Below are 17,362 nucleotides of genomic sequence, written 5' to 3' on the forward strand. Positions count from 1 at the left end.
TTTGGCCACAATTATTTCATGAAGACCACTTCTGGCCTGACTTCTCTAAATAGTACATGGGAGTACCTGGGTCCCTCTGGTTTCTGCCAGTTCTCAGCTGATGACACTGCTGGAAATCTTCAGATTTCGAAGGGAAGTAAGATCGATGTGTTTTTGATCTGCTGTACTAATGTCCTCAATGTTGCCCATTTCTTTTTGTGCTTCTTCAAAAGAGCTTTAACAGCACATCTTGATACCCCAGTCTGCTTTTGAAATCTTTGACTGGGGGAGACCTTGCTGATGCAGTATAACTTGGGGGAGACCTTACTGATGCAGTATAACTACCTTGTGTCTTGTTGCTTCCGGCTCCGTACATAGCATATTATGTAATGACATCCGGTGGCCGCAGGCAGCCGAAGCAGCTGATCGCTGTGGGGTCCAGGTGTCGGACCTGCACCGATTATATACTGAAGACCTATCCGGTGGATAGGTCATCAGTAGTCAGGTAGTGGACAAACCCTTTAAGGCCTTATGCACACTTCAGTCTTTTTCTTCAAGGTGCTAGCTGTTTTTCTGACGGCTAGTACCCTGACCCATTAATTTCAATGGGGCCATGCACACTTCAGTTTTGTTGATGGTCCCGTTGCTCCGTTCCGACAAAAGTAGAGCATGTCCTACTTTGGTCCGAGATTCTGTGAAGGTGAGGACCATGCAAGTTAATGGGGCAGTCAAAAAAAACTGAAGGCACACGGGAGGCATCCGTGTGTTGTCCATGTGTGATGGAGCCATTGCCTAGCGACGGCCGGGCGGGCAGAAATACATTACAGATATATTACACTAATCGGCAGCCACTTCTCTCTATCCATCACTGATAGAGAGAAGAGGCTGCTGATAAAAATAAAATAAAAAGCAGTTCATACGTACCCCGGTCGTTGTCTTGGTGACGAGTCCCTCTTCTTCCTCCAGTCCGACCTTTCTGTATGATGCGGCAGTCCATGTGGCCGCTGCAGCCTGTGATTGGCTGCAGAGGCGGTCACGTGGGATGAAGCGTCATCCCTGGAGGCCGGCCTTCTGACGTCATCCAGACTTGCGTGACCGCCACTGCAGCCTGTGATTGGCTGCAGCGGTGACATGGGATGAAACGTCATCCCAGGAGGCCAGACAGGAGGAAAATGCAGGGAGTTCTGGGTAAGTATGAACTGATTTTTTTCTTTTTTATTTCATTAAAATTTTATTTTGCGAGCACCGAGCATGGTCATTCTTCAGCGCTAGTCACTGTCCAGGGTGCTGAAAGAGTTACCGCCGATCAGTGCAGCCCATTAACTCTTTCAGCACCCTGTACAGTGACTAGCGCTGAACAACCCTGCTCTTTCAGCACCCTGGACAGTACCATGCTCGGCACAGCCGCTGAAACGGGCACATGGATCCGTCAAAGACGGCCGTGAAAACGGTGATGGAAGTGTGCACGAGGCCTTATGACTGTGTTTCAACCTACATATGAAAATAATGATCATTATCACCTGCTATAATTGGTTAATCATACACCTATAATCCTACAAAATACCTGTAACATGTCGCCGTGTGGACACGTAGTGACCACCACCGTGCAATGTGCATTGAGGCTAACACAGACAGATTGTGTCAATACTTTGAGTATAAAACATTGAGAATCATGTTTAACATTAGGATGGGTCTGTATTTCAGACCGTAATCACACTACGTGCTGCCTCCGTGAGGCACCGTATAGAAGCATTGCTCCATTATACAGCCTGCACTCGAACAGGATACATTTATTTTCTCACAAATTCTGTATTAACATGTGAAGAAAAAAAATCTGCGTGTCGCTGTATCAATTGGAGGCACATAAAGGGACAGTATGGACCAACAGCAGGTATAATAGTCATCATATTCTGGATATAGGCGCGCTAAATTACACAATTGGCTGCATTAGCTTAAGACATGAGAACCTCCCTGTGTCTTTATAACACACCAAAGCCGTTTATTTCGGTCTCTTACGAATAACAGGCAGTACTGGAGAACATCGAAGAAGTTTAAACAACGATTTTGTTTCATGATTCTAGACGGAAACCTTGTGACTAACCAAAGTTGGTCTTCGACAAAATGGCGACGGCAGTTCCCTGCCCTGCGATGAAGGGTGCATTACTAGAGACGACTTCGCTGATCAGTGGGAAGCTCTCTGCTGCTTGAGATATACTGCCTCCTCGGCAGAGAGCTCAATTACGGGTCTTTTTGCTTCCACTTTGTCTGCCGCCTTATAGCGAGGAGATCCGACGCCGCTTCTAGACAAGTAGGTGCCTTACAAGTAGCCGCTGGCTCCAGTGTGTTAATTAGTCTATTGTGTTTCTTATGTTAGATGTAATACAATTATATGCATATTCTGCGGAGATCATTGCTACACGGAGTACAGAATCCATATGTGAGAACATTTCCACAAGTAAAACATGAAAGCACTGGAGCCTCTTATGTCAACTAATGTGCTGTCTAGAACAGCTGCCGTGTGAATCGTTACCCAGCTTTCTCAGGCATTTGTATGGCAACAGACAACGCCTACAGTGATTGTAACAATAGACGTGAATAGTTGTCGCTTTTGTACATCTTGACAGTTTACTCTCTTTTATTTTAGGGGGAGACGCTCTTTAAGGCTGAATTCACACGGGGTGGATACGCTGCATAAAAGCACTCATCGTATCCGCACTGTGGGCCACATGGAATTTCGGGCAAAAAAACAAACCGCACCAAACTGGTGCAGTTTTTCGCCTGGAATGTCCGCTGCGGAAAACTGCAGCATTTAGCCGGCCTCCTGGAATGATGTTTCATCCCAGGAGACCGCTACAGCGGTGGTCACATGGGATGAAGTGTCATCCCAGGAGGCTGGCCCTCTGACGTCATCCATGCCGGCCACTTGGGATGATGGTTCATCCCATGTGACCACCGCTGCAGCAGTCACATGGGATGAAACGTCACAGACAACTGGGTAAGTATAAGATTTAATAAAAAAAATCTGCGTTGCATTTTTTTGAGACGGAATCGCGAACCAGCTTAAAAAAACGCAACAACTGCTATTTGTTGCGGGTTTTACCTCCCTTAATTGAATTCAATAAGGGAAAACCCACAACAAATAAGCAGCGTTTACGCAAATAATATTGACATGCTGCGGAATAAAATTCCCACCGCATGTCAATTTCTGAGCGGTTTTTCCCGCACAGTATTTACACAGCGTGTGGATGAGTTTTGTTTTATCTCATCCACTTTTCTGCTACTGTATTTGCTGCGGATTTTCCGCAACAAATTCAGTTTCAGAAAATCTGCAGTATTTACGCAAAGTGTGAACTGACCCTAAGGTTGTCCATTAGTAACAGCTCTATACTATATATCAGAACCGCATATGAATGTTTATAAATATATCAGATAAATAATAACTATGTGAACTTTGTTGTTTATTTTCTAGTCATGGTGTCCGGCACAGCACTGGTTTATGATGAAGAAATGATGAACTATAGGCTGCTTTGGGATGAGTAAGTAATCTGTACAGCGCTGTGGAATATGTTGGAGCTATATAAGCAACAGGAAATAATGTAATGGCCATAGGGCCTTTTACTCCAATGAATAGTAAAGATTACATAGTGAATTTAGTCTAAATTCTTTTATTTTTGATGTCACATTTGTAAATCTAGTTGAACATGCAGCTTGTCTTTTTTTCTATTAGCCCAGAGTGTGCCATTGAGGTGCCAGAAAGACTGTCTTCTTCCTACAAGAGGCTTCAGGATTATGATCTTGTAAACAGATGTGTCCTGTTACCCGTCAGAGAGGCTACGGAGGAAGAGATCACGCTAGTTCACAGGTCTGTACAGTCTAAAGAGCACTTGCACCTGATGTAAATAAAGCTTAAAAGGGTTCAGAATCGCTGGAGGAGAAACGTGGTGGTGCATGGCTCCCATTCAAATAATGAGTTGCATCAAGTTCTTCACAGCGAAAGTTGCTTTTTCTGGCAGCTCAAGGCGTTGAGAAAGCATCAGGAGGACGTGAAACGGCCGTAGGCCGACTGCTATGCACATGTCTCCTGTTTTTACCTGCCTTAATGTTTGCTGAATAAAAAGCTGCATTTGAAGGTCTGAAGGGGGTGAGTGCCGTGCATCATTCTCTTTATTTTGTTATTATATTTGGAGTTGACTCTCTGTACACACAGAACACCACCCGAGTGGCGGCCATAGAACCACAGATCCCAGCAGCACGGAGATCCGTAATTGTTGCCACGGCAATCAGCCGATCTTGTGCATTCTTGAAATGCGACAAAAAAATAGCTTGGCCACTAAGGGGTTAATTCCTCACCATTTTCAGTTCTCTACTTGCTGTCAGTGGATATGACCATTTATATTTACATCCAGAGGCCTAAAACTCATACAGACCTGATACTTCTCACAGCTAACGGTTTGCGATTCTTGTCCTCTGCAAAGATAAACTGATTTTTAACCTGTTGCCGACACCTGATGTCTATGTTCGTCATGAGCGGCTGGACGTTGCCGCATCATGACGAGCACAGACATCATGCTGATCGCTTTGGCACAACAATTGTGCCCGCGCAATCAGGAGCAGGGCAACGGCTGTAATACACATCCACATCCTGCTCTAACGGCAGAGTTAAAAGAAACCTCTTATACCTGCCGGAAGCAATGCTGATCACAGCATTTAAAGGTAAAATGAGAAGGGAGACCAAGGGACATACCTTCCATGGCCAGACAGTCCAGCGACCATTGAAGGACCCCAAATTTTTCTAACCAAATTTCCTGTTGTTAGGGCATACTTCGGTATGTCCGAACAACTACCTGCATACTATCAGTACACAGGCTAATGTACTGGCATAGAAATATATGCCAGTACATTAAAATTTAAAAATCAAAATGAAACATGGGATTAAAAAAAAAAAAAGTTAAATATTCACTAATGCACATTTTTTACGATTGATAAGCTTTACAAAATATAAGTCCCAAAACATAAAATAATATTTGGTATCACCACCACTGTAACAATCTGCACTACAGGATGTATAGCGTCATTTATGATGATCTGTGTATGTTGTAAAAAAAATTAAACAAAACAATTAAGCAAAAAAAATTATTAAGCAAAACTGCTTATTTTTTCTACGTTTTTGGCAAAATAAAAATTTATATAAATGAAATGATAATGTAATTTTTTTTTAAAAAGTTTTTATTTTATTAACTTTTCTCATGGTACAAAAGTACAACATTGCAATCAAAAACAAACAGAACAGACAAACCAACCAGAACTAGTTGGCAATAACAATCACCATAAAATATGAGACATTCACAATGCAAAATCCAGCATTTAGACAAGAAGGATTACATAAGGATATTCGTATATTGCAATTAAAACAGGATCATAAGGTGACCATTATCATTGCCCAGAACAGACAAAACAAACACCCATTCACACGCCAGTCACATATTCGCTCCACTCATCTCCCAGTTCTCCCCCTCCAGCCAGTAAGAAAGAGAGAAAACAAAAAACAGATTAGATAGCAGTGTCCGAGGTCTCCAACCACCTAGCCCATATCTTCCCAAATTTGTCAGGGCATCTCCTGCTAAGGTATAACTTCTGATACATGGGGACATACTTATTCACCAATTGCAACCAATGTTCGAGACTTGGACACACCGTGGCTTTCCATGCCATAATCATAACCTTCCTAGCACAAAACAAAGCAAATCGAAAATATATTTTGTCATGATGGCCTTGTACTATCTCATTCATAATGCCCAAGAGGCACACCTGAGGGGAACGATAATGTAAATTTAACAAAAAATGTTACTTCCCTAAAGTACAACTCGTCCCGCAAAACACAAAGTCTCATACAGCTACGTTGAACAAAAAGTTATGAGCGCCAGGATGCAAAGAGGAAAAAAATAAAGAAATTGTTCGGTCCTCAAGGCCAAAATCGTCTGTGTCCTTAAAGAGGCTCTGTCACCAGATTTTGCAACCCCTATCTGCTATTGCAGCAGATCGGCGCTGCAATGTAGATTACAGTAACGTTTTTATTTTTAAAAAACGAGCATTTTTGGCCAAGTTATGACCATTTTTGTAGTTATGCAAATGAGGCTTGCAAAAGTCCAAGTGGGTGTGTTTAAAAGTAAAAGTCCAAGTGGGTGTGTATTATGTGCGTACATCGGGGCGTTTTTAATACTTTCACTAGCTGGGAATTCTGATGAGAAGTATCATCCTCTTCTCTTCAGAACGCCCAGCTTCTGACAGTGCAGATCTGTGACGTCACTCACAGGTCCAGCATCGTGACGGCCGCATCGGCACCAGAGGCTACAGTTGATTCTGCAGCAGCATCAGCGTTTGCAGGTAAGTCGATCTTACCTGCAAACGCTGATGCTGCTGCAGAATCAACTGTAGCCTCTGGTGCCGATGTGGCCGTCACGATGCAGGACCTGTGAGTGACGTCACAGATCTGCACTGTCAGAAGCTGGGCGTTCTGAAGAGAAGAGGATGTTACTTCTCTTCAGAGCGCCCAGCTAGTAAAAGTATTAAAAACGCCCCGATGTACGCACATAATACACGCCCACTTGGACTTTTACTTTTAAACACGCCCACTTGGACTTTTGCAAGCCTCATTTGCATAACTACAAAAATGGTCATAACTTGGCCAAAAATGCTCGTTTTTTAAAAATAAAAACGTTACTGTAATCTACATTGCAGCGCCTATCTGCTGCAATAGCAGATAGGGGTTGCAAAATCTGGTGACAGAGCCTCTTTAAAGGGGGTTTATACATATAGTGGAGACGATAGAATGTCCCCCACCCACCCAATTTTACAGACTGTACAGGAATCTAAACAACTGTTATCCCTGGATGGGATGGGGAAGGGGTTAAAGAGGACTTGTCACTAGGTCCTACAAAGTGAGTTAGTAGTCTCACCTAATGGCCGCTGTGTCTAAGAGTCCATCTGTGTTTGTCCTGTACTTCTGTTTCCTCCCGTTGCTGAGCTATGGACCCCTCTTTATTTAGCAACAAATATGGAAATGACCCACTGGCTAGTCTTATGGGCGTAGCTACCACTGAGCCTCTGACCTATCAGCGTGAGGCTGTTTCCTAAAGACCGTCTTCAGCCAGTATATCTGATATAGATTAACTTTGTAATTTACTTACTGTTAAAATTTAGTTGTTTTATCCATGCAAATTCTGTGTGACGTTACTGTCACTAGATGTCTATCTTTCTGTAATCTTCTGTCCACCCCCTATTGTCAAGCAAAATTGGTCCCTAGTTACAGAGCCGTGGTGACAGACTGCAGCAAGTGGGGGTGTCTCTTCACTGCCTATCTGTACGAGTCTATGGAGAGGGGAGGGGTAGCAGCGAGAGAGTGGGTCAGCAACAGAAACCTTGCGTATAATTCTATGGAGGCAGGAGGGTTGAGCAGGGGAGGATGCAGGAGCAGAGTGAGAAAGACACAGGCTGCTGGTAAGATTTATGTGTCGCACCAGTGCTGGATTCTCAGCTACACTACTTATTAATTCTATATAATCTCCTCCATGCTCCTGCAGCTTCTATATATATTTTATAGATAGAGATAGGAGAGCAGGATTCTCCTTTTCTATGTGTGCAGTTTATAGAAGACATGATAGCCGTTAGGCTCTGTCCACTAGCTCAGAGACAACTGAGAATTAAAGATAGAGCTGCAGAGGAGAAAACTCCTAAAAAATGTCATATACAAGTGTTATAATGGCCATAAATAGTGTTATTTCTCATGTACACACACATGACAGCTTATTCTTAAGTCACTGAAAAGTTGGTTATGCTTAAAAAGGGTTGTCCAGGTTTGGGGCTGTTTTTTATACTGATGACCTGTCCACAGGATAGGTCATCAGTATATGATCGGTGGGGGTCCGAAACCTGGACCCCGCTCAGATCAGCTGTTCCGAGTGCCAGGAGCTATGCAGTGATTCTGCCAGAAGCAGAAGGCTCGGTCACAGTATAGTGGTCGCGCTGCAGTACTGCCCTGAACCTGGACAACCCCTTTAAATATGTATGCATTTCATCCCTTTTTACACACTTATTTTTTTTACAGGTATGTTGGTTTTTTTGAAACCAAGAAAAATGATAAAATATTGAAATATTTGAATTAAACATCAAAATTAAATATTTTTCCAGGGTCTATTGAATTCTGTTGGAAAAATAAGGGACAAAATAGGAATTTTGGGATTATTTGTAAAGCTTAATCCAAAAGTTTTAGCTAATTTTCCTTCTGTCTGACATTTTTTGGGCATTAAAGGGAACCTGTCACCAGCATTTTACTGATTAAACCAGCAATAAACCAGTAGTGGGTGAAATATCATTTCTATTTAACCTATAATTGTCTTCTTAGTCGGCTCTGTAGCTTTAGTATTCAGTTTTTTCTTGCTCCCACACCGTATGCTAATGAGCATAAAAGAGTCATATCTTTGTTTGAAAAGAGTCAAATCTTCATTCCTCAAGTCTTTCCGAGTTGACCCCGCCTCTTTACTTTTGATTGACAGCTCCTCGCCTTCCCCCCGCACACAAAATCCCACACTTGTGCATTGATGTCCTCTTCTGGGGTGAGCGTACAATGGGACACCGAATTATTACGATAAAAGGTGCAACATGTTTACAGACCGTTATTTACAGTCGGAGGAAGGGTTTAGGAGAGGGGATAACGGCAATGAACGATTTATAGCAGCGGCCAGTGAGGGATAAGTAAAGTTCAATAGGTGAAATGCTGGTCACAGGTTCCCTTTAAGTATTTGAAGTATATTTTGCAAAAAAAACCAGATGTGAAATTTCATTCCATACCGAATTTACATACATTCGTGGAACAATTTTCATTATTTGGCACTCTTCTAATAAAACCTTTTTTTATACATGTCCCACATTGTTTAAGTAGTATGGACATAAAGAATATGACCGTGTGTGTTTTACAGGACCTCAGACTGTCAAACCAAAGTACTAGCCTTGTTACCCATAGCAATCACAGTGCCGCTTTATTTTCTAAAGCAGTTTAAGAAATTAATGTTACGCTCAGTTGCTATGGGCAACAAGGCCTTTTTTTTCTGTTAGTTAGGTTTGATAAATGAGCCCCATAGTTTTGACTTTCCAAATGTGAATCAAATACGCACGTGGCTGAAAAAAAAATCCATGACCAGTCTAACCTTTATTTTGTGGCGCTTAGAGCGTTTGTGAGGATGGAAATTTAGTTGGGCTGGAAATCTATTAGCCGGTTTAATCTCTTATGTTAAAATACATTTATTTTGTGTGTTAGGCTTCGTTCACATATCAGTCAGGGTCCCGTTCTGACGTTCCGTCACAGCTTTCAGTCAGAACGGGACCCTGACTGAAACTAACGGAAACCATAGGTTATCGTTTCCATCACCATTGATTTCAATGGTGACGGATCCGACGCCAATAGTTTCCATTTGTCTCGGTTGTGCAAGGGTTCTGTCGTTTTGATGGAATCAATAGCGTGGTCGACTACGTTGTTCGTTCCGTCAAAACGACAGAACCCTTGCACAACGGAGACAAACTGAAACCATTGGTGCCGGATCCGTCACCATTGAAATCAACCTATGGTTTCCGTTTGTTTCAGTCAAGGCTCCATTTTGACAGAAAGCTCAGACGGAACATCAGAACGGGACTCTGAGGGATATGTGAACGAAGCCTTATATATATATATATATATATGTGTGTGTGTGTGTTTGTTTGTGTGTGTGTTTGTAATATTTGCACAAAATCAACAGCAATTATATGCACCAACATCAATTCCTTTGGGGGATGAATTGCTGTTTATACAAATTCTGACATTAAAAATAAATGATTGAATTAAGACGGATTTCTTTAATGAAGAGTTGCTTCGAAGCTAGCCCTGGAACAATGTCTAGCCATTCAGATCAATGCCTTGATTGTATGGCTGAAAAGATAAATGAATAGTCTGACTCACTTTGTATGTGGTTTTATTACATTGGCAGCACATACACTTTAATTCCTAATGTCGAAATTGTAATGTTAATTTGTATATACTGACCCTACTTTCATCTTCACAATCTGTTTTCAGTCCTGAATACCTTGATGTAGTTAAAAGTACTCAGACTATGGATATAGATGAATTGAAGAAAACATCAAAGAAGTATACTGCTGCGTACTTTCATCAGGTGGGACCTATAGTGCAAAGCTGTATGAAAGAAGAGATTTGCTCTCTTAAAATTACCTGTTAGGGCCTTTTACACCGGCCGACAATAGCAAACGAGATATCGTTGATTGGCGTTCGTTTGCTCCTGTCACACGGCGCTATGGATGGGGACGAGAGGTGGTTACTCCGATCGCTCGTCCCCATACATTATCATTTCGGCAGCGCGTCTGCCTGTTTACATGGAGATGTGCTGCCGACAACGATAATATTTTACTTTTTTTAAACGATACGATCAGCAGATGATCGAGCGTTATATATGAACGCTCATCTGCACGATAATCGCCCACTGTAAAACCCCCTTAGCTTTATGTTGATAGAGAGTAGTTCTCCATTTTCAATTTGCCAGATTAGCTCTCACTAGCATAGCCACGCATTACAGGAACAGCCTATTGAGTTCAATTATATTGCATAATGCTTCTGTTACTGCCAGTTTTACTTGCCAAATAGCTAATTACCTCATAGTCATATGACCCCTCTGATGAGAATAGTGGTTCAAACTGGAAAACCCCTCAAATGTCTCGCTGCAGGACAACTGTCCCGTACTGTAATCATGTTTTCAGTACGGGACAGGAGTTCCACGGAGAGGCAGGGACTCCTAGCGTCGTACATAACTATGATGCTAGGAGCCCGGCTCCCTGGAGTGTGTTCGGTCCAGGACTTGCGGCCGAAATACGTTCCGTCCATTACGGACGTAACATGCTCGTGTGAACCCAGCCTTAATCATTGAATTCAGGTGTTTTTTTTTCAGTCCCATTGCCACGGGTGTATAAAATCCAGCACCTAGTCATGCAGTCTGCCTTTACAAATATTTGTGAAATAATGGGTCGTTCTAAAGAGCTCACTGAATTAGAGCGTGGTACTGTAGTAGGATGCCACCGTTGTAACAAGTCAGTTTGTGAAGTTTCTTCCCTCCTAGATATTCCACAATCAACTTTGTGTGGTATTATTGTAAAGTGGAAGCTTTTAGGAACCACAGCAACTCAGCCACAAAGTGGCAGACCACATAAAGATACAGAGTTGGTCGCCAAGTGCTAAGGCGCATAATGCTTAAAGAGGCTCTGTCACCAGATTTTGCAACCCCTATCTGCTATTGCAGCAGATAGGCGCTGCAATGTAGATAACAGTAACGTTTTTATTTTTAAAAAACGAGCATTTTTGGCCAAGTTATGACCATTTTTGTAGTTATGCAAATGAGGCTTGCAAAAGTCCAAGTGGGTGTGTTTAAAAGTAAAAGTCCAAGTGGGCATGTATTATGTGCGTACATCGGGGCGTTTTTAATACTTTCACTAGCTGGGCGCTGTGAAGAGAAGTGACATCCTCTTCTCTTCAGAACGCCCAGCTTCTGACAGTGCAGATCTGTGACGTCACTCACAGGTCCTGCATCGTGACGGCCACATCGGCACCAGAGGCTACAGTTGATTCTGCAGCAGCATCAGCGTTTGCAGGTAAGTCAATCTTACCTGCAAACGCTGATGCTGCTGCAGAATCAACTGTAGCCTCTGGTGCCGATGTGGCCGTCACGATGCAGGACCTGTGAGTGACGTCACAGATCTGCACTGTCAGAAGCTGGGCGTTCTGAAGAGAAGAGGATGATACTTCTCTTCACAGCGCCCAGCTAGTGAAAGTATTAAAAACGCCCCGATGTACGCACATAATACACACCCACTTGGACTTTTACTTTTAAACACACCCACTTGGACTTTTGCAAACCTCATTTGCATAACTACAAAAATCGTCATAACTTGGCCAAAAATGCTCGTTTTTTAAAAATAAAAACGTTACTGTAATCTACATTGCAGCGCCTATCTGCTGCAATAGCAGATAGGGGTTGCAAAATCTGGTGACAGAGCCTCTTTAAGTCGCCAATGATCTGCTGACCTTCTCTGGCATTAACATCTGGACAAAAACTGCCCCCACTAGCTTCATGGCGTGCTCCATGGCTGAGCATCTGCATGCAAGCCTTACATACCTAAGCACAATGCCAATCGTTGGATAGAGTGGTGTAAAGAATGCTGCCACGGGACTCTGAAGCAGTGGAAACGTTTTCTGTGGAGTGATGAATCTCCTCTATCTGGCAGTCTGATGGATAAATCTGGGTTTGGTGTTTGCCAGGAGAACGTTACCTGCCTGACTGCATTGTGCCAACTGTAAAGTTTGGTGGAGGAGGGCTAATGCTATGGGGTTGTTTTTCAGGGGTTGGCCTAGGCCCTTAGTTCCAGTGAAGTGAAATCTTAATGCTTTAGCATAACAATACATTTTTAGACCACTGTATACTTCCAACTTTGTGGTAACAATTTAGGAAAGGTCCTTTTTTGTTCCAGCATGACTGTGCCCCAGTGCACAAAGCAAGGTCCATAAAGGCATGGTGTGGTGACTTTGGTGTGGAAGAATTTGACTGGCCCGCACAGAGCCCTGACATTATTGAACACCTTTGGGATGAACTAGAACAGAGATTACAAGCCTGGCCCTATCATCCATCACCAGTGTCTGACTTCACAAATGCTCTTCTGGGTGAATGGGCAAAAATTCCCACAGACAAACTCCAAAATCTTGCAGAAAGCCTTCCCAGAAGAGTGGAAGCTGTTTTAGCAGCAAAGGAGGGAAAAAAAATAAATATTATTGCCTATGGATTTAGAATGGGATGTCCTATAAGCTCCTGTAGGTGTAATTTGCAGGTGTCTATCATTTAGATATAGGAGAATTATTTTCTTGACATAAAAGAGAGGGTTAGAATTTTTTTTATTAAAGACTGACCACCTTTTTTTAAAAATAAAAATGTGAATCAGTTTGATTTGTGCAACTTTGTAATTACATTTTATTAAGTTATTTCAACTTTTTTAGATACAGCTGCTTTGTTTCCTGTATACAGAGTAGCTGTATCTAGTGCTGAATCCTTTATCTGTCAGGTCAGCTGGACTGATGTGTTCAGTGACAGCGGGTCGGTTCGAGCTGTTACCGATCACATCTAAATTTATAACTTGGATGCGATCGATAACAGGTGGATCCTGCGTGTCAGAGGCACGCAGGACTCGCTGTCACTGAACCCGACAATCCTGCTAACCTGATGGATTCAGGCCTTAGCGCTAGATACAGCTGCTCTGTTTTAAGGAAGCAAAGCAGCTGTATCGCAAAAAGTACAAATATTTTTTAATAAAATGTAATTACAAAGTTGCACCAATCAAACTGATACACCTTTTTAATTTAAAAAATAATATATATATATATAATTGTTTTCAAAGGTGTTCAAAGACTTTAACCGCTTCAGGACACACCCTGTTTTGGCCTTGAGGACGAGGCCGATTTTTTTCAAATCTGATGTGTCACTTTATTTGGCAATAACTTTGGAATGCTTTTACCTATCAAAGTAATTCTGAGATTGTTTTCTCGGGACATATTGTACTTTATGTCAGTGAAAACATTTGGTTGATAAATTCAATATTTATTTGTGAAAAACACCAAAATTTAGAGAAAATGTTCACAAATTATCATTTTTGTAAATTTAAATGTATCTGCTTCTAAAACAGATAGTAATACCACTCAAAATAGTTACTATTTCACATATCCCATATGTATATGCATCGTTTTTTTGAACATCATTTTATTTTTCTAGTTCGTTACAAGGCTTAGAACTTTTGCAGAAATTTCTCACATTTTCAAGAAACTTTCAAAAGGCAATTTTTTCAGGGACCAGTTCAGTTCTGAAGTAGCTTTGAGAGCCTTCAGGGGCGTAACTAGGAAAGACTGGGCCCCATAGCAAACTTTTGACACAACCCCCCCCCCCCTTGTAGATAGTGCCTTTTTTACAGCCCCCCCTGTAAATAACGCTATACATCCCCCTGTAGAGTACGCCATACAGCCCCCCTGTAGATAACGCCATACAGCCCCCCTGTAGAGAACGCCATACAGCTCCCCCCCTGTAGAGAACGCCATACAGCTCCCCCCCTGTAGGGAACGCCATACAGCTCCCCCCCTGTAGGGAACGCCATACAGCTCCCCCCCTGTAGGGAACGCCATACAGCTCCCCCCCTGTAGGGAACGCCATACAGCTCCCCCCCTGTAGGGAACGCCATACAGCCACCCCCCCCTGTAGGGAACGCCATACAGCGTCCCCCCTCCCAACAAAAATGCGACCTACAGTGTGTCCTACAAAATACATGTATCCCCTCTCCACAGGATCTCCACAGGATAAGGGATACATGTGTGATCGCCGGCAGCGATAGGGAGAACGGGGGACTGAAAGTCCCCTGAACTTCTCCATGACTAACCTCTGACTTCCGGCGTCTGCGCAGCTCAATAAAAATGAAAGGAGCGCTGGTCACGCATGCGCACAAGCGGGACCGGCGCGCCATTCATTTCTCCGGAGCTGCCGACACAGACCCCGGAAGTCCGAGGTTTGTGATGGAGAACTTCAGGGAACTTTCAGTCCCCCGTTCTCCCTATCAATGCCAGCGATCACACATCTATCCCCTGTCCTGTGTATATCCTGTGGAGAGGGGGGGGGGATACATGTCCTGTGGAGAGGGGATACATGTCCTGTGGAGAGGGGATACATGTCCTGTGGAGAGGGGGGGGGATACATGTCTCTTGCTCTATTTTGCGCCTTCAGGACCAGACACCGTTTAGCCATTTTTAGCACGTGTTCGTTAAATGTCTATAACTTTTTTATTTGTTGGGCTAACGACGTGATTTTTGCGACGTTTTTTCCGTAGACAATGCAGGTTTCATTTTTTATCGTTTTTATACACACCTTTTTTGCTATTTTAGAATTTTTATTCATAAAGTTTGAAAATAATAGTAAAAAAATAAGCTTTTTTACGTTTGAGCTATTTGTTTTTGGTAATAACATAGTTTTACCCTAAAATAGACCTTTTATTTGTGATCGTCATTGTCCACCGTAAATTTTAATATATTACATGTCTATATTAGGGTAATTGGGTCAGCGCTAGCGTTACAACAATGTTTGGCGGGGGGGGGGGGGACGTTTTTTTTTTTGGGGTGGGTATTTTATGTGTATTTATTATTAAAAAAATTTTTGCACTTTACGTTACTATTTTTTTTATTACTATGGTCTGTCCCTCAAAGGTCAAAGAAGACCTTTGGGGAACTTTATATATTTTTTTTCTTTCTTTTACACCATGTTTTTCCACTGTAACTGGAGATGCACAGCAGCCCCTGTTACAGGGGAAATCAGCCCTCTCATAGTGACTATTGTCACTAATAGGGCTGTGCTGGGTCTTGTTAGACCCAGCAGCAGTCTGCCACTAACGGCACCCGGCGATCATGTGACCAGTCACATGATCACCGGGAGGAATAGAGACAGCTGCCGCTGCTGCTGTCTCTATTCCTGTACACAGCGCGCATTGAGCGCTGTGTACAAGTGATCAGAGAAGACAGAAGCAGCGAAAGCTGCTTCTATCCTCTCCTCAGGGTCCCCGGCAGTCACTGACAGCCGGAGACCCGACATTCAGCTGCCCGATCGCGCGGGCAGCAAGTTAAAACCCGAGCCGTAGAAAGTCTATGGCTCGGGTTTTAAGGACCCTGACCGCTGGCTGTATCAGCGGTCGGGAACCAGTTAATGGCAGAGCGGGGAGATACCTCCCTGCTCTGCCGTAGTGTTCAGTGGCGTCCCGCTGTAGCAGCCATAGCGGCTGCTAGCGGAGCCTCCAGCCATGGTGGGGGCCCGTGCCGGCGGGCGACATGGGCCCCCTCATGCCGCGGGCCCCGTAGCAGCCGCTACTGCTGCTACGGCGGTGGTTACGCCACTGAGAGCCTTATATATTAGAAAGTCCCCATAAATCACCCCATTTTGAAAATGGCACACTCAAACTATTCAAAACAGAATTCAGAAAGTGTTTTAACTCTTTAGGTGTTTCACAGGAATGAAAGCAATGTAGAGGTGAAATTGACAAATTATTTTTTTTTTTGCTAAAATTAATTTGTAATACATTTCTTTTCTGTCACACAGAAGATTTTACCCAAGAAGTGCAACTTTATATTTATTGCCCAGATTCTGCAGTTTTTAGAAATATCCCACATATGGCCCTAGTGCGATAATGGACTGAAACACCGGCCTCCGAAGAAAGGAGCACCTAGTGGATTTTGGGGCCTCCTTTTTTTTAGGAATATATTTTAGGCACCACGTCAGGTTTGAAGAGGTCTTGTGGTACCTAAACAGTCTAAACCCCCCAAAAGTGACTCCATTTTGGAAACTCCACCCCTCAAGGAACTGGACCCTCTGTACTCTATGTACAAGCTGTAGCAAGAGTTGTGCCGTCATGAAGGAAGACTATGCCACTAGACTTCCCTTCCCCTGCCAGCGCTGTAAAAGTCTATTAAAATCTCATAATCAGCACGACAGGGGGACCAGAAGGTATATTGGCAAGTGTACTCACATACTGCAGTGAGTACACTGCTAATACATTACTTTTCGGTTCCCACATAACCCTTTTAAGGCAGCACTGTGCGTGACCAGAAGCATGTGCCAGCCACAGGAATCGCAATTAAAAAGCTCATCGACCGTATATTTAAAGTACAATTTCCAGCACTTTTTTTGAACAGGCTTACTTTTTATAATGTGAGTGGAATAGTGCTGCTGGTAAGATCTATAATTCCTTCCTGCTAGAGCATAGTCTATCCTAGTGGCTTTGAAGATTGTTCGTTATCTCCCGCTCACATTGGTAAGGTATCTGCCATTTATGTCCACCTATGAATGAAATAAGCAAACCACTGTTTGGATAGAAACCATTATTTTTATGATAGCATTGTGTAAGTTGCAAAGCTGATTGTTGCATTACAGTGGTTACACTATAGAGTCAAATATTCTTAGTAACATAACAAAAGTAATTTAACTATTTCGAACTATAGTGAAAAAGCATTAATTTGGAAAACTGGCATAGTTGGTAACGTCCCATATAGAGGGATTTATAGAAAACAGTCATGTAAATGATTGTTTAAAGAGGCTCTGTCACCACATTATAAGTGCCCTATCTCCTACATAAGGAGACCGGCGCAATAATATAGGTGACAGTAATGCTTTTTATTTTTAAAAAAACAATCTATTTTTACCACTTTATTAGCGATTTTAGATTTATGCTAATGAGTTGCTTAATGCCCCAAGTGGGCGTATTTTTACTTTAGACCAAGTGG

At 42.8% G+C, this 17,362-nt stretch overlaps 1 protein-coding gene across 3 annotated transcripts in view; it reads left to right on the forward strand.

Moving 5' to 3' along the window:
• Window positions 1–2,064: 2,064 nt before the first annotated feature.
• Window positions 2,065–17,362, forward strand: part of HDAC10 (histone deacetylase 10) — a 59,609-nt gene continuing 44,311 nt past the window's right edge. The window contains exons 1-4 of one of the 3 annotated variants that reach the window (XM_075857192.1): window positions 2,065–2,287; window positions 3,449–3,515; window positions 3,707–3,841; window positions 10,082–10,178. In XM_075857192.1, the coding sequence (XP_075713307.1) occupies window positions 3,451–3,515; window positions 3,707–3,841; window positions 10,082–10,178 (297 nt within the window). In that variant the 5' untranslated portion in view covers window positions 2,065–2,287; window positions 3,449–3,450. Of the gene's footprint in view, window positions 3,516–3,706; window positions 3,842–10,081; window positions 10,179–17,362 lie in introns of those variants that run through there. The other 2 variants (XM_075857194.1, XM_075857193.1) reach the window with 2 other exon arrangements.

This window comes from Rhinoderma darwinii, chromosome 3 (genome assembly GCF_050947455.1).
Source record: "Rhinoderma darwinii isolate aRhiDar2 chromosome 3, aRhiDar2.hap1, whole genome shotgun sequence".
Taxonomy (NCBI): domain Eukaryota; kingdom Metazoa; phylum Chordata; class Amphibia; order Anura; family Rhinodermatidae; genus Rhinoderma; species Rhinoderma darwinii.